Genomic DNA, 16,506 nt, shown 5'->3' with positions numbered 1-16,506 from the left:
TTTGTACCATCATTTCTCGCTGTAGAGTTGCTCCAAGTTTGCTTTGTTCATCACCTCCCTCTCAGAGTTAGCGCGTCTCCTTATCCCAGCTTTTGTGGGGTAATCCTGGCGTGGCGTGCACGGGCGGGTTCAGGAGAAGGAGACAGGCGTCGTTGGATGCCTCTCGAAGGCGAGTATCACGAGGGTTTCAGCGGATAAGGGATTGATGAATTGGATATCAGAGTGAAAAAATAATTGAGAATTTGATGCATTCCCTGGTCTACGTCCTGAACGTCCAACATCTTCTGCCAAGCCGGATCGTCTCACTCAGCCACTACTGTCCTCCCCAGAGTCACCAGCTCCAAAGCTGTTCCTCCGTACTAACCGGCGGGTTATAGTGGGCTCCGGTCCCTTACGTGGACACTCCAGTGCTTCGCCATCATCCCCGTCGCATCCACGCCCTCGTATTTCACCTGCTCAACTTTTTGCCCGTTTGCAACGTCAGGCACTCTAATCGCGTTATCCTGGGCTCTGGGCTTGCGGACTTTGGCGATGCGATCCTGGCGTCCGAGTTTGTCTCTTGTCTTTCCTTCCTGACGCTCATTTCTTATCTGTTCGTCGCCTCTAGACTACTCCAACACGATCCGAATCGCCCACTCCTTTATCTGAATCCATCTATCCATCCATCCATCAGCGGATGGATTTCTCGCTTATCCCCCGTCTCTTGTGACACCCGAATCGATCTTCTCCCGAACTTGAAAAGAACCGAGGGCGCCGTAGTGCTCCAACGCCTTTAACATGCCTTCCGAGAAGGCTCCCTTCTACGATCCCATACCTCCCACCTACGACCAGGCTGTAGCCAGTGGGAGCCACTATGATCCCGACGACTGGGCTCCCGCCCCGAGGTCGCCGACCAACGAGCGGAATGCCACTGAGGCAGAGTCGCAAGGTCTGCTTCAGTCCTCGAGCGGCGCTGGCTCCTCCCGCAGACCCGACGGCTACCGGCCGCCGACAGTGGAAACTGATGACGAGGACAGCCTGTGGGCCAGCGACAGCGACAGCGATGATGAGGCCGCTCAGGTGCGGCGCGAGATGCAGGAGATGGACATTGAGGAGCCCGATCGCTCACGGGGCTCCCAGTGGGGGAAACGAATAGGTTCATATCTGACTCTGCCGCGGTGGAAGTGGTCTTGGCGGCCAAGGTTACCCCGATTGCGAATAACCCTCCCCCAACGACCCGATGCGCCAGCCGCTTCCACAGATGATACCGAAGCCGCCACAGGCGAAGGCGAGGAGACGCAGACCGAGACAAGGAGATTCAACTTCCCCAAGATTGACAAGACGGCAATCATCCTCTTTTGCGTGCGCAGTCTGGCCATCACCATCGTTGTCGGGTTCTTCTATCTCCTATTCGCCAGCGACCTGTTTGGTGGTCTATCAGATCGCCTAGGAGGTGGTTTCCGCTACAACCCGGAGGATCTACGAAAATATATTCTACACACTGTCGATCCCCTGAGGATGCGCGCCTGTGTGCAGCACTTTTCAAATTACGCCCACATCGCCGGCACCGAGGGTGATTACGCGACAGCCATGGACGTTCAGAGCATGTTCAGCCGTGCGATGCTCGACGAGGTGTCTATGGATGAGTACCATGTCTACATCAACTACCCCAAAAAGGATGGTCGGGCAGTGCAGATTATGGACAGCAAGGATAGTAAGAAGGCCATCTGGACGGCCAAGCTGGAAGAGGAGGAGGTTGGTGGTGAAACAGCGGGACGGCAAACATATGCTTTCCACGGACACTCCAAATCGGGCGACGTCAAGGGACCTCTGATCTACGCCAATTACGGATCGAGGGAGGACTTTAAGGTGCTAAAAGAGAAGGGCATCAACACCAAGGGTGCTATCGCACTTGTCCGATATGGCGGAACTCAGCAGGACCGAGCCCTCAAGGTCAAAGCTGCCGAGATGGCTGGTTTTGCAGGCTGCATCATCTACAGCGACCCCGGAGACGACGGTTTCAAGAAGGGTACCGTCGCGCCAAATGGACCATGGATGCCCGAAGACGCTGTCCAGAGAGGATCTGTGAGTCTCATGAGTTGGGTCGTTGGTGACGTCTTGACGCCTGGATGGGAGAGCAAGGAGAGTTCGCCAAGGATGAAGCCAGAGGACTCTCCTGGCTTGGTACACATTCCCAGTCTTCCCCTGGCGTGGAGAGACGCCAAGGTCCTGCTGGAACACCTCAAGGGACACGGCGAAAAGGTGCCCGAGAAATGGCAAGGCGGTGTTTCAGAGATTGAGTGGTGGACGGGTGATGACAAGTCACCAATTGTGCGTCTAAAGAACATCCAGGACGAGGAAGAGAAGCAGCCTATCTGGAACGTCTACGGTCGCATCAACGGCATGGAGCAGACGTCCAAGTCCATCATCATCGGCAATCACCGCGATTCCTGGGCTTTCGGCGCTACTGACCCTCACTCGGGCACGGCGGTCATGATCGAGATGGCTCGAATCTTTGGTGATCTCGTCCAAAGAGGATGGCGACCCCTGAGAACCATCGAGTTCATGTCTTGGGATGCCGAAGAGTACAACCTTATTGGATCGACCGAGTATGTCGAGAGAAATCTGGACAATCTGCGAGACAATGCATTTGCATATATCAACCTTGATACGGTTGTTGCCGGCGACAAGTTTCGCGCATCGGGATCTCCTGTGTTCAGAAAGTCTGTCCTCCACGCCCTCGCCCGTGTCGTTGATCCTCACACCAACGCCACCCTGCGGGAGCTCTGGGATCAGAGCGATGCCGAGATTGAGGGCCTGGGCGCGGGAAGCGATTACGTGGCTTTCCAGGATATCGCGGGTACTAGCTCTCTGGACGTTGGATTCGAGGGCGGCGCATACCCCTATCACACGAGCTACGACAAGTTCGACCTAGTGGAGAGTGTGATCGATCCCGAATTCAGGTACCACGGTGCCATGGCTCAATTGATAGGCCTCCTCATCCTCGACATTGCTGATCGTCCCATCCTGCCCTTCGATATGGCGTGGTACGGCCAGAAGCTGGGACAGTGGGTAGCGGACCTGGAAAAGTGGGCAGGCCAGCAAAATCAGCCAAAATCAGTCTCTTTCAAGGAGCTCAAGGACGCCGTCACACTCGTCCAGAATAACGCTGCCAGCTTCGAGAAGTGGGAGATGGACTGGGACCGTGAGGTCCTGGGTAACGGAGGCTGGGAGGCCAACGATATTGGCAACGCCCGGCTGATGTACAACAACAAGATGGCCTACTTTGAGACGACGCTTCTGGACCTAGAACTTGGCGGTGGTGTAAGTGATGAGATGCCCTTGATCAGGAAACTCTGCTAATCTCGATAGATCCCCAACCGCACACAGTTCAGGCACGTCGTCTTTGGACCACAAGCTTGGTCGGCTTATGACTCGGCCTTCTTCCCCGCCATCCGCGACACAATTGAGACCGGAGACTGGAGGAGCGCCCAACGCATCATAGCCAAGACGGCGGCCCTAGTACGCAAAGCAGCGACGATTCTAGAAATGTCGAGTGCAAATGCATGATTCAAGCGGACGAAGCAACTCTTTTTTCCCTTTTTTCCCCCTCCCCTTACTCTTGGCGAACTAGCCTCTACTTTTTTCTTTTAAAGATATATAGTACCTGTCTGCTTCGGGGCGCGTGTACGTCCACGCACAAAGTGTATAGGAGGCATTGCACGGAGTTTGGTTGCGTGGATTCTGAAACTTTTTTTTTACTACCTGTTTATTTTTCTGGGTAAGACGACCTGTCGGGATAGAGCCCATGCGCCAGAGGGGAAATATCTGCTTTGTTATAGTAATGAAGGAATGCGGTTCACTGCCGGTTTTTTGTTGAAGATATGATTGCTGCTGCGTCTCTACTACATGATTGTTTCCTCTTTAAGCCTTTGGGGCATCGGCGACAGACACCAGACGGCCAACCACGTCGTACTTTTCCAGGAATCTCTCCTCCCAGCCCTGTAGCGCCTCCATCTGCTCGCCGTCCAAGCCCTCGAGCTTGTCAAGCGGTCCATCCAGGTCCTTTGTCAGCATGTCCTCGTCAAAGCTTCCGCATGCGAGACCACGGCTCGCATCACGGCCTGCAAAGTTGCTGTAAGGTCCTCCAGGGCCGTAAAAGTTGCGCCCGCGCGTCACGTCAAAGACGCGGCCCCGGACAGCCAGGTACACGGGCTTGTCATCCTCGCCATTGAAGGGCAGCAGTGTGTGTGGCGTGTATGTGCGGAAGACGGTGGAGGGGGCGTCGCGTGGGAGAGAGGGAGGTGGGGATGGGCGCAGGAGGGCGTAAGCTGTGTAGAGGACGGCGGAAAGAAGGATGAGGTTGAGGGGCGTGGCGAGGGAGGAGCTGGAGAATTGGGTTAGCTGGAGGGGAAGAGAATGGACAGAGGATTGCTTACAGGCTGAGGTCTTGGGCGGCTTGTTGAGCCATCTGGCGCTCGACGTGGTCCATGGCAGATTTGAAGTTATGCGATGCCTCGTTTGAAACAGAGAGTATCGATTGATGTTGTTGATGTTGTGTTGAGGTTTGGGATTCCGAAGTCCCCGACCACCTTTCTCTGGACTTCTTCCCCCACTCTGACGAAAGTACAGGGGAAAGCTTCCGACGCGGGGGACCCCGTCTCGGCCGGAAGTGCGAGGTGTGTGTCGGTGAATGGGCACTGATTGATGAGCTTACTGTCTGCACACAGTCGAAATTTCGGAGGATTGGTTTATTTGACGGATCAATTCGTTCTATAAGGCCAGATCTTGTTCGTGTCTTCAGTGGTTGTTGAAACAGGCGCTGGTTTAAGCTCAGCCCTATCCAACAGCAAAATGGTGATAATGAGGACTTCTCTACATTAATGTTAGAAGAAATAATCACAAGTACATAGTAATTGGCCCATGTAATCTTCCATAGTTCATCTAAGTTTAGGGCAATTTTCCCTCATCTTAAGGCCTAAGAATGAGGATAAAAGCCGTTATTTGCTGCACGTTAATTCAACGACGCGTCTGTCGGCCCCCGTCTTCAGGGGTAAGTGAAGAGTCAGTCAACCAACTTATTATCTAAAAGCTGAAATCTGTCCGCCTTGATAGTCACTCGATACTTGATGAATATAATCTGGGATCTTCGCCTTCAGCTGTATCCTCGGAGGTCCAATGCCTCCTCGGCTCATGCCCACAATGCCCGGCCCCCCTTGTCGGAAATGCGCCATGATGTCGGCAATTGTGTCGGATTCGCCAATGCCTAGCTGCCCATTTGCACGCCAGGAAGCCTGCATCTGCATGTTGCCGATTGTTTCTAGGTCGTTCGATCAATCGGCTCCCGGGTGCCGGAACGGGCACCCCAACCCTCATGTGAGGATGGTTCTAGCTGGGACCTGGGGGTCATTTCAATTCGCGACGGAAGGCATGCAGATGGGAAGGCCTCAATACCATTCTGTTGTTTCTCCACGCTCGCAGAACACTTCATGCGCCAAAATCAGCGTGGACCAGTAAAAGATAGATGTCCTTATTCGGGAGCAATCAGTTTTGCCACGTCGTAGACGTAAATGTATCAATTCATGTAATGGAATTCTACGGTTCGACGTACAGAGTAGTCTGAACGCATTTATTTCGATCGGTAAATGCGGGTTGGCCTCATTCAGGAGAGTCATTCATCAGGCCGTTTGTCTCAGTGATAGCCTCGCCACCTGTGTGGTCTGGGTGCTCGTACAACGCTCAATGCCCTTGTAATTCCATAATGGCGAGCGGAGCTTCGGTTGGGAACCACCCTGTTTGAAAACTTTAATTGTTTGCTGTGGTTTGTGTGAGTGATGGCGATTATGGTTTGCGTTGCCTCTTAGCTTCTACCGAGCCCCAAAGCACAATTATCAGGTATTCATTACAAAGAACATGCCAAACACCGGTTTCTCGCTCCTTCCAAGGCCTCCTGTAAACAGGTATTCCGGGTGTTGGCGGGCTGGGTGTAGGGTTGTTGGCACTCAGGGGCTCCTAGGATTCATAAATTAATTTAACGACAAAGATTACAACAAACAGGGGATTTGGTGTAGGGGTATCACGTCTGCTTTGCATTAAAGCATCTGCAGAAGGCCGGGGGTTCAAATCCCTCAGTCTCCATCCTTTTTGCGCTTGAAAGGTCGATTGTCTTGATCGGGCACCCCTGTCTCTCGTATGGCCGAACCTTGGCGCCAGGAACCATCTAGCAGGCCTGAGAAATACTTTTTGCCATTTGTTTAGCAGTCCTGCCATAGAATGGGGGGTCTAGACAAGGGAGAAAGCCTCAACGGTGCAGCGTTGTTGACTGTTGTCCCACACCACCACCCTGACACTAGGGTTCGCCCAAGCTCCTCCATACACTCCGGGATAAGAAGAACCAGCAAAAACACGACAGTAAATGTTAACAGGCAATCAAATTTATTGCCTACAGTTAAGGCGAGACATGGTTTGAGAACCTAGGCAGAAAACAAGCCTTAACCTACCAAAGACGCCAACCCCAGCCCGCCCCAGTCCGTGAGTCAACGGCGAGGACTCAGCCCCCTGCACTAACAAGTTCCACTCTCTGTAAGGCTGACAGCGCATGCCATGAATATACAGCTGAACGCTTATAAGGCAGCTGGGAGATTGTCGAAGCTCGTCCGGAATCATCATCCTCTTTCATCACTTGCATTGGGCAAAATGGCTGAAAGCTCTTCTTCTTCGTCAAACCCCCTGTACTTTTGGCGTGAGACGGATCCTGTTACAGGATACCTCTCGCAGTGGTACTACTGTCCCTTTCGTGATGACGGAGATGAAAAGAAGACATACAAAACAGCTGAGCAGTAAGTACATGTTGAAAAGGCAGCGAGTGAAATATCATGGTTGACCAAGGTCAAGCTACATGATGCATCACAAAGCCCTCCTCTTCAACGACGAAAAAGTCGCTCTCCAGATCCTCCGCGCCGGACACCCCCGCGAGGTAAAGTCACTGGGCCGCAAGGTCTCCAACTTTGACGAGGCCACCTGGAATGCACACCGCCGCGAAATTGTGCGCCGTGGCAACGTGCTCAAGTTTACAAACGCCGTCTCCGAGGAGGGTTTTCAGAAGGGCACGCCCGCCAAGGGCAAGAGCGCGGTCAAGCGCAAGTATGAGCCCATTGAGGGGTCGCTGCGTGAAATGCTGCTGAGCACGGGGGAGAGGGAGATTGTTGAGGCGAGTCCGTTTGATAGGATTTGGGGTATTGGGTTCAAGGCGGCTGATGCGGAGGCTGCGAGGGAGAGCTGGGGGCAGAATTTGCTGGGGTTGGAGTTGATGGAGGTGAGGAGGATTCTGAGAGAGCAAGGTGAGGAAAGAGAGACTAAGAAGCAAAAGAAGGATGAGGAGAAGAAAGATGTAGGCGAGAAGAAGACGGACAAGAAGGACGAGGATGAGAAGGACAAGGACGAATGATACCTCTATACGCGGCGTATATACCAGATTGCTTAGTCGGCTTCAAGCCTTGAATATGTATTGGCCTTGAAACTCAAGGTAACTTTTGGGTTATGATGTCTATAGTCCATCCTTTTCTTGTGAATACTCCCACCCATCTTGATATCGTCGTCCATCTCCTCCATCAGTAATCATACATACATACAAGAAGCCTCGTCCCGAGGCAAGCAGAGCGGCGTGGTTTGTCCTTTTGTTTGCTGATTGTACAGCCCCATACCCATCCCCCCATGAATGCTCATTCGTTTTGTTGTTGTTGTTGTTGTTGTTGCGTTGTGTGTGGTTTGTTGTTCGTGTCGAATGCCCGCCCTGATAATCCCACATGATGGCACATATTGTACAGTTATAAACACATATTAGGCGAACCATCGTGAACCGCCCTCTTCCGGATATCCACAAAGTGCACCCCAACCCCTGACGCCGGATGTGAATTGATGGATGCAAGCCCCTTAGTACCAGTCTCGTCCGCTCTTCTGCATCTCAATCAGACGCCATCCCCGTGTCTCGGGGTTGTTGACGTCCTCGGGCACTCGCGTGATGCCGATGGCATAAGTCACCAGCTGCACCTTGTCCTCCATGCCGGCCGCAAGCTCATTGGTCTTGGCGTTGCGGTAGACGTGGACCTCCTGGGTACGGCAGGTAATGATGAAGACGGGAACCTCACCGGGGTCGAGCATGCGCGCTCGCAGAATGTCGACGTTTCGGATATCAAGAATCTTTCCGTCGGACTTCATGCCCGCCTGAAGATATTGCTTGGTCAAGGCCTCGTACACTGAGTACTGGGCGGCCGAGAGCCAGAGCTTCAGGGTCTCAGTCTCGCCCTTGACGTAGGCATCCAGCACCTCGGGGAGAATGTATTCTCGGAGCTCCTGGAGGAAAGGCTCCACCTGGAAGCTGGGGTCCATGGCTCGGAACTTCTTGATAACCATGGCCGTCTCGTTCTCGGCAAAGAAGCCGGCGATACGGTCCGTAATGCTTCGGGCCGTTGACACAAGCGGGTTCTCAGACTCCTCGTACTTGCCCTTCATGCTGAAGAGGCCCTGCACAAACTGGTTCTGGTCACGGAAATCTCTCCAAGCCTCCTTCCACGCCGCATCCTTGTGGACCGTCACGCTGGTTCCGGCACTGCGTATGTTAGAAATGTACTCAAAACTGGGATAAGTAACTCACTTTGGATCCTCCTCCATGACCTCGCCGGCCTTGAATCCCCGCTTCTTATCCATGGCCTCTCGGCGTTTCCGGCGCTCCTCCTTCTCAACCCATCCACCATATCGTGAAGAGCTGCCATCGTCGATGACATTCTTGACGTCCTTATAAGCCTCGGTGTTTCGGATAGGCTGAGTAGCCTTGTCCATGGCGTCACCAGTCGCGTTGGCGGCCTTACGCACGCCCTTCATAACTGAGGTATCCCAGGTCCAAGTAGCGCCCTTGCCGATGGCGCTGGCGGTCACCTTGGCACCCTTGGTGACAGTTGAAGAAACGGCGCCGGTGGACTTCTCGTAGGCCTCGCGAGCACGTCGCACACCCTCGCTCTCGGCGAACTGGTTAGCGGCGGCGCCGATCTGCTTGGTTGACTCATTCCACTCTTGCGACTTCTGGAACTCGGTGTTCATGGTCTCCATGAATACCTGCCAGGGAGTCTTGTCACCGTGAGGAGGAGGAGGAGGGATATCCTCCTTCTTTTCCTTACCCTCCTCCTTGCCTTCCTTTCCTTCCTTGCCGGCATCCTCGCCATTCTCACCCTTCTCACCCTCCTCGGTCTTCTTGGACTGCTCCTCCTCAGGCTTGGTCTCGGACTTGTTCTCCGACTCGGCCTCAGCGGGCTTCTTCTCCTTGGCGTCGGTCGCAGCAGCACCCGAGGCTGGCTTCTCGGTCTTTGGCTTATCTTCTTGAGATAGACGACTGGAGATGTGGAAGAGGCGAGATTGGACGGTGTAAGTGGGGGAAAGGCGTAGCTCGGAGGGCAGGAAGGAAGATCTCAACGGCGACCGAACTGCACCGGACAGCATTGGGCCTTGTGACCTTGCGCCATCGCGAACGGCATTCTGTGAGAGCTGGGAGGCTAGTCTCCGGTAGGCGGGACATGTGCCGGCGGAGAGGTGAGCGGAGGCCCGTGAGAGGGCCTTTTCCGAGGGTGCCGTTCTTCTCGCGAGGGAGTTCATGATTGCAACAACACAAAGAGACAAGAAGCCCTCCACAGAACACGATTGAACGTGGATTGAGGCGTTTAGGATAGGAAAAATGGACGGTGGAAGGTGGTGGAAGAGGCGCGAGGAAATTTTGGTTTGCGATCTCGGTTCGGGGCGGGAGGAAGGCGGGCGAGACGGCAAAGCCTCGGCAGAACCGCCGGACCCCGGCCCGTTGGAGCATTGAATCGGAGGAAAAATTGGCAGGAGCCGACACCACCATCAAAGATTCGCTCGTTAGTTCACGACCAGGCAATGCGCACAAGATGAGTCGGCCATTGACGAGTCGCCTCGCGGCGCAATCGATCCTCCGGGGCCCCCGAGCCACCGTCTCCAAGTCCTCCTTCCAGATTGCCCGCCCAATCTCACAGACGAGTGCCCGCCGCGATGATGATCTCCCACCTCCTCCACCTCGAGCACCCCGGAAGAGGGTCCTGGGCCAACCCAGCGCCTCGTCGTTCCTCCAGAGCATCTACGGCAAGTCACAGCCGAACGCCGCCCAGACGCCCCAGAACAATGCCATGGCCAGTCTTTCCCAGAGCCTCGCCCTCAAGGCCCTCAAGAAGACCAATCTCGACATGAGCCCTCTCGGAGGAGGGGCCATGCGGGCAGCACAAGCCAAGGAGGACGATCTCGAGCCATTTCACTTCCACATCTACTCGCACAAGCACAACACCCACATCACATGCACAAAGCCCAATCGCGAGCCCATCATTTCCCTCTCGGCCGGCAACATTGGCTTCCGCAAGTCTCGACGCGGCACATTCGATTCCGCTTACTCCCTCACAAAGTACGTCCTGGAGCGATTGATCCACACCGGCTGGCCCATGAAGATGAACCGGTTGGAGGTGGTGCTGCGAGGCTTCGGTCAGGGACGAGAGGCGGCCCTCAAGGTCCTGATGAGCCCAGAGGGCAAGGTCCTGCGTGACAAGATTGTCCGTGTGGCCGATTCCACAAGAATCAAGTTTGCCGGAACCAGAAGCGAGAAGCCCAGACGTCTGTAAATGGGCTGGAACTGGGTTGTTCGGGTTTATACTGTTTGATACTTCAGCCGCAAGAGGTTGGAAGTGAATGTACTATTCATACTCTGTACGACTACTATACAAATGAACAAGACCTAACTTGCGCCGACCTGCAAGTTCCTAACGAATGAATCTGCCCCAACTTAAAACCATTGGTATCGTGCTGACCGAGTTGAAGGAGCCGCCCAACTCCAAACATCAAAACAAAGTGACACAGCCAAATTGGCTGCAATGCATACCCAATATCATGACTCCCAGTCCTATCGCCGTGGGAGCCTTTCGGCGGGGGGCAGTCTTCGCCCGTCAGAGTCTCGCACGGCTTGCTTTCCTTTGCCACTACCACCACGCCTTCTCTCCTCTTCACTATCCCATTCTTCATCATATATGCTGCCATCGTTGCTCTCTGTCAAGAGATGCGGAGCAGATGCCCCCAACATGCGGGAATGCTCATCCGAGTTATCGTAATCGTCTAGGAGTGCGCCATCGCTGGTATCGTATTCGGGGGGCTCGATCCAGTCTCGCGGGACGACGCATGGCAACGCTACACCGATACTGGCGGCGCGGTTTAGCCAAGACGGGCCGGCTTGGCCTGTGAGCTTCTTGCATAGATATGATGTAAAGTGGTTGCAGTTCTTTGTTAGAAGATTGTACGAGGTACCGAGGAACTCGTCCGAGGCCGCCCGAAGTGTCGCATCAATCTCCTGATCGCTCGCAAGAGTGAAGCCGTGTAGGATCTCGCATCGAAATGTGCCTCCGGGAGGCTCGGTTCTGGGCTTTGTCCAGTACACGCCTGTAAGCCCTCGCTTGTCGTGTCCACCGTAAGCATATTCCCTGCCGTTGATTACAACACCAGAATGGAGAAGTGAGGCGCCGACTGTCCATAGCACCGAGGAGAGGCGGCCGGGCTATCAATGGCACGCGGTTTAGAGCTTCGTCATGAGGTTGAGGTTGGGGAGCTTGTCTCACCGGGAGTAGATCGTAGACATGGATGGTTATCTCGGTCTTTTGTAGCGATAGCGTTGATCGGTGAGATCTGCTCACCGACGAGCTCTTTTTAGGTCGAGGCATTGTGATAAGAGTTGGCGCGGAAAGCGTCGCGATAGATGCGACGATGCGACGTCAGAGTGCGTCGGAGAGCTTGGGGTTGATGGTGTAGGGTGAAGGCGGGGCGACCGGGACACTGTACGAATATATATGGTGGAAGGCGCGGAGGGTCGGTGGCTTCCTTCAAGAGAGCAAAGAAAATCTACCAAGACCAGAATCTAGCCAAAAGCGATTATGAACAATGAAGAAGGAAGTTTGAAGGACAAGAAAGCGGAGGTGCCCGGCCCGGCTAGATCGATGTTGGTTTTGACAATCAAATACTCGGCGAAGCAACCTGCAGCGCCTCCAAAGCTAAGGCACAGTACCTGACTGCCTCCAGGCCCAGGCTGCCGCTACCCGCTGTGATTCACTGTCACTCACCTCAGGCATTTTATCCGCGTACAGCGTAAGCGTCACAAGAATTCCAAGGGTCCATCTTTCTCTTTCTGCGCACGGTCGTGCCTGCCTACGACATCGGCTGCTTTCGTCAGCCAATGACGTTGTCCCCGGTTCTCATCCGGATCAATATCTTCTCCGTGTAACCGAAAACTTGGCGGGGGCCCAACCTCTCTTACCAGCCAAGGTGGGGTGGAACAAATTCTCATCTCATCTCGCAAGCTCCGTCTCGCAAATAAAAAGAGAAATTTCTTCTCCTTCACTTTTCCCTCCCCTTTTCTCTCTTCCCTCGACGTCGCTCTCGTTTCGAAGCCGTCCAGGGCAATCGAGGTTGGCACTAGCCAACCAATTTCTTCACCACGAAGCCCTTTACCTCTACTCTCACCTTCGCTTCTATCTCCCCTCACTTCGCACCCCGCGCAGCAAGCTCTGCAGCTCTTGGACACATTCCGTCATCTTCGCGCTTCGGCCTGGTCGTCTTTGTTCAACGTCGCAACTACGCCAAGTCAAGAAAGAAGATGCCTCCTAAGAAGCAGGTTGTCGAGGAGAAGATCCCGCTGGGCAGGCCCGGTAACAACTTGAAGAGTGGTATTGTATGCTACCCCTCCACTGACAATCGTCATGCCATCTTGATCGCGTGCTAACACCCACCTCAGGTCGGTCTGGCCAACGTCGGCAAATCCACCCTCTTCCAGGCCATCACCAAGTGCAACCTTGGTAACCCAGCTGTATGAAGCCCCTCGCCGCCCGCCGCCCTTAGATTCGGGGTGCTGACAGCATCAAGAACTTCCCTTATGCCACAATCGACCCCGAGGAAGCTCGTGTCATCGTCCCGGATGACCGATTCGACTGGCTGGTCGAGAAGTACAAGCCCAAGTCGGTTGTCCCCGCCAACTTGACCGTCTACGACATTGCCGGTCTGACCCGCGGCTCATCCACCGGCGCTGGTCTTGGAAACGCTTTCCTGTCTCACATTCGTGCTGTCGATGCCATCTTCCAGGTGGTTCGTTGCTTCGACGATGCCGAGATTATTCACATTGAGGGTGACGTGAACCCCACCCGTGATCTCGACATCATCAGCGAGGAGCTGCGACTCAAGGATATTGAGTTTGTCGAGAAGGCTCTCGAGAACCAGAAGAAGAAGACCCGCATGGGTGGTCAGAGTCTGGAGCAGAAGAAGGCCCGTCAAGAGCAGGAGATCATTGAGAAGATCCTGGCTTGGCTCAACGATGGCAAGGATGTCCGCAAGGGCAACTGGGGACCCAAGGAGGTAAGACTTTTCACTTGTTCTCGTTTCATTATCCCCCTGCTTGCATGATGACAAAAGGCCTATCGGCCTGATCTAATCCCAGCTCGTCGAATGCCTCACCTAAATAACGCTTAGAGGCATTGTGAGATAAACTTTACTCTGATAGCAAAATCTTCTACCTGATTTCGTTTTGGATCATGGCCATCGAGCATACGCTAACCCGCTCGTATAGGTCGAGGTCATCAACCCTCTTTTCCTCCTGACGGCCAAGCCCGTTGTCTACCTCGTCAACCTGTCTGAGAAGGACTTTATCCGAAAGAAGAACAAGCATCTTCCTAAGATTGTCGAGTGGATCAACGAGAACGCCAAGGGCGATCCTCTTATCCCCATCTCTGTGTCCTACGAGTCTCGTCTCACCCAGTTCGAGACCGAGGCCGAGGCCAAGGAGGAGCAGAAGAACGTTGGCGCCGACTCGGCTCTGCCCAAGGTTATTCTCCAGATGCGCAAGACCCTGCAGCTAGGCAGCTTCTTCACTGTCGGACCTGATGAGGTTCGATCGTGGACCATCCGCAACGGCACCAAGGCCCCCCAGGCTGCCGGTGTCATCCACACTGACTTCGAGAAGACCTTCATCCAGGCTCTCGTTTTCAACTACAACACCCTGAAGGAGCTCGGTGACGAGTCCGAGGTCAAGGCCAAGGGCAAGATCATGACCAAGGGTAAGGAGTATGTCGTGGAGGATGGCGACATTCTTCACATCAAGGCTGGTGCCGCCAAGGGTTAAATGAACAACACCCTGCCACCGGTCGTATTTAATTCTATAGACAAAAGTTAAATGCAACGATGTGATGAAGTCAATTTTTGTTTTGCCCTCTGTGTCTGTGTGATCGATTGTGAAATGGACGGCCATGTGCCTCGTAACATCTCGGTCCGACTGGCTGAGGGTTGATGGGCAAGATGTCGGCGAGACGGGCCTTAAAGGTGTTGCAGTACTGCCCAGGCTCTTACTGAATCCTGATGCACTCCGAGTCTTGAACGTTTGGATGCACTCGTCCAAGCTCAGATCCTGGAACAGCTGGAGTCTCAAAGCAGCGCTCCACCAGAAGCCTTGAGCTGAGACACAGGTCGGGTCGCTGAGGGCGTTGAGCTTGAGGGTTGGGGCACTTGCGGAAGTCGGGGTCGGATCCACAGAGGGATTCAATCGATGTTGCTATCATGGATGCAGATGACGTTTGAGTCGTGAAGTTGGTGAAGTCTGTGGTGGTTGACTGAGCTGTTGAGGCTTCCGATGTGAGGGAGGTGGTATAGCTGAGCCTGCATAAAGATGTCTCAGCTCCAGTTACGGCCAAGGCCATGAACAGTGTTAGAAGCTGAGGCACAGCATTTTGAACCGAGTGATAGGAAGTATGTGAAGGGGGAGATGTTTGAGGAGAGGGAGTGTACGAGGGTCGATGAGGCCCTTCTAAATAACACATACAAATCCTTAGCAGAGTTAACCCATGGGCATGGAAACTAGCAACCGACTAGAACGAAAGCTACCTCATAGGTAGTTAATCACGCCATGCCATTGCTTTGTAGTTTTTGGTCATCCATCTGTCTCACCAAACGGTTGTTGATCAGGGTCTTGTGGTTGGCCATCTCTGGCAGAGGTGGCCGCGAACACAAACAGTTTTGAAGTCCAGGAACCGTCAGACCCTAGACGTCAGACACAGTACTGGGCGATACGCTCTGCGGAACTGTTTGTTAGAGGTTGCCTCTCGAGTTGAAGCCAACGACCACCACGTCCAGAGAGCAAGATACCGTCCGAGTGTTAGCCGCGCAGGAGAAATCGGTGGCTTCTGCCGTTCAGTGGGCTTAAGCTATATACACAACATTGGGTGTTTGCTTGAAGGTTATCACGCGAGAAAGAAGTTGGATATGTCCAAGTGACGAGACTTGCAACTGAAAAGCAGTTCCATGAGATACAATAAGAGCTTCAAAAGCCTCTCAAGCTTCAATCTGCTGAAAGAATCTCTAGGAAGCTCAAGTTGGGAATGTTAATCCTTGTTCCGCGCCCTTTAGTCTTACCATTTCGTAAATAGTAAAGTTTTCAGAGGTAACATCTAAGGAAATGCTACGGCCTTGGCATGCTTTTCACGAGAACTCTTCTCTAATAGATCCTGTCGACCTTGAAGTATTTCCGCAAGTTAGTAAGACCTGACATTGATGTACTCGAGTCGCTTAAGTGAAAGCGGTTGAGGGTTTCTAAACTTTCCCGGACTTGTTAAAGGTTGAATAAAGCACATTTGGTATAATGTCATCACCCATATCTGCTTAAACAGGAACAAAGGACTAGACGGAACTTGGCATTTGCTGATCTTGCCCCAACTTGTCCAGAATAGAAACACCACGGCCAATTACGCTGTGATGAGCGAATCCTGCTGATTACTCTATGTTGTATGACCTAGCAGTAACTTGGCCGCAAAAATGACTAGCACTAGTTCGAGTGGTGCTTGAAACAAAGTCTTTGGGCCTTTCTAAGCTGGCATATGCTAGAGGACTGCCGGTCCAAGTCGATCACAATGTATTTTCTTTTAGTGTCTTGGCTAACAGAACAGCTTGGATAGCTCCCTATAACCGCAGAATGAAGAGATATAAGTGGTAAACTATTGCAGTTATTCAGCTGTTCTTTAAGGCAAGTTAGAAAGGGATTATCATTGCTGTGGTAGAGGAGGTCTATGATGACAAAAATCCGATATTCGCCATCCCAACCATATCTGACAGGATATGACATTCCTACTAAAAGCAACCGAGTTCACGATCCTTTCATCTAGATTACATACCATTATTTAGACATCACAACGAACGAGCAATTCGGAGAAACCGAACCTGCAGGGCCTGACCCTGCTCCACCCATTGGCCCCCCTCGTTCCCTGCATGGGAATGACACACCATGATCTGAGGATCCTGCATGGCAGAACCTTGTAGCATCAAGAAATGGCAAAAAATAAATTGTTTTGCCGTCAGCAAGACTCGAACTTGCGTTTTCAGTGCTTCAAGTTGACCACAAACTGATGTACTAACCCCTATACGATGACGGCCTTTGTTTGATGAAACACGAAGCTTCTG

General features: G+C 53.2%; 7 protein-coding genes and 2 non-coding genes across 9 annotated transcripts; 5 read left to right on the top strand and 4 right to left on the bottom strand.

Annotated features, from left to right (window-relative positions):
• Nucleotides 1-777: 777 nt before the first annotated feature.
• On the top strand, nt 778-3,413 carry LRP88_01416 (M28 family metallopeptidase; the record flags this gene model as incomplete). The annotated part of the gene is made up of 2 exons (XM_083238099.1): nt 778-3,301; nt 3,352-3,413. 2 exons carry the CDS (start codon nt 778-780, stop codon nt 3,411-3,413), a joined length of 2,586 nt encoding a protein of 861 aa, XP_083106604.1.
• Nucleotides 3,414-3,903: 490 nt separating this feature from the next.
• On the bottom strand, nt 3,904-4,471 carry LRP88_01415 (cytochrome b5-like heme/steroid binding domain-containing protein; the record flags this gene model as incomplete). The annotated part of the gene is made up of 2 exons (XM_083238098.1): nt 3,904-4,366; nt 4,419-4,471. The coding sequence occupies 2 exons, from the start codon at nt 4,469-4,471 to the stop codon at nt 3,904-3,906; spliced, it is 516 nt and encodes a 171-aa protein (XP_083106603.1).
• A 1,564-nt stretch (nt 4,472-6,035) lies between these two features.
• Nucleotides 6,036-6,117, top strand: LRP88_01414. Its single transcript has one exon. It is a non-coding gene; the product is annotated as a tRNA-Ala (tRNA).
• Nucleotides 6,118-6,675: 558 nt separating this feature from the next.
• LRP88_01413 (NADAR family protein) lies at nt 6,676-7,407 on the top strand (the record flags this gene model as incomplete). Its single annotated transcript, XM_083238097.1, has 3 exons — nt 6,676-6,818; nt 6,874-7,319; nt 7,397-7,407. The coding sequence occupies 3 exons, from the start codon at nt 6,676-6,678 to the stop codon at nt 7,405-7,407; spliced, it is 600 nt and encodes a 199-aa protein (XP_083106602.1).
• Nucleotides 7,408-7,911: 504 nt separating this feature from the next.
• Nucleotides 7,912-9,624, bottom strand: LRP88_01412 (protein translocase subunit TIM44; the record flags this gene model as incomplete). The annotated part of the gene is made up of 2 exons (XM_083238096.1): nt 7,912-8,575; nt 8,633-9,624. 2 exons carry the CDS (start codon nt 9,622-9,624, stop codon nt 7,912-7,914), a joined length of 1,656 nt encoding a protein of 551 aa, XP_083106601.1.
• Nucleotides 9,625-9,914: 290 nt separating this feature from the next.
• LRP88_01411 (mitochondrial 37S ribosomal protein uS11m) lies at nt 9,915-10,652 on the top strand (the record flags this gene model as incomplete). Its single annotated transcript, XM_083238095.1, has 1 exon — nt 9,915-10,652. One exon carries the CDS (start codon nt 9,915-9,917, stop codon nt 10,650-10,652), a length of 738 nt encoding a protein of 245 aa, XP_083106600.1.
• Nucleotides 10,653-10,930: 278 nt separating this feature from the next.
• Nucleotides 10,931-11,738, bottom strand: LRP88_01410 (PPPDE putative peptidase domain-containing protein; the record flags this gene model as incomplete). The annotated part of the gene is made up of 2 exons (XM_083238094.1): nt 10,931-11,575; nt 11,637-11,738. The coding sequence occupies 2 exons, from the start codon at nt 11,736-11,738 to the stop codon at nt 10,931-10,933; spliced, it is 747 nt and encodes a 248-aa protein (XP_083106599.1).
• A 929-nt stretch (nt 11,739-12,667) lies between these two features.
• On the top strand, nt 12,668-14,182 carry LRP88_01409 (Obg-like ATPase; the record flags this gene model as incomplete). Its single annotated transcript, XM_083238093.1, has 4 exons — nt 12,668-12,742; nt 12,806-12,877; nt 12,934-13,419; nt 13,631-14,182. 4 exons carry the CDS (start codon nt 12,668-12,670, stop codon nt 14,180-14,182), a joined length of 1,185 nt encoding a protein of 394 aa, XP_083106598.1.
• A 2,213-nt stretch (nt 14,183-16,395) lies between these two features.
• LRP88_01408 lies at nt 16,396-16,478 on the bottom strand. Its single transcript has one exon. It is a non-coding gene; the product is annotated as a tRNA-His (tRNA).
• Nucleotides 16,479-16,506: the final 28 nt, after the last annotated feature.

The sequence above is a fragment of the Fusarium phalaenopsidis genome (genome assembly GCF_050370095.1).
Source record: "Fusarium phalaenopsidis strain FUZ10S chromosome Unknown contig_32278, whole genome shotgun sequence".
Taxonomy (NCBI): Eukaryota; Fungi; Ascomycota; class Sordariomycetes; order Hypocreales; family Nectriaceae; genus Fusarium; species Fusarium phalaenopsidis.
This window is presented reverse-complemented; position numbering and strand designations above follow the sequence as displayed.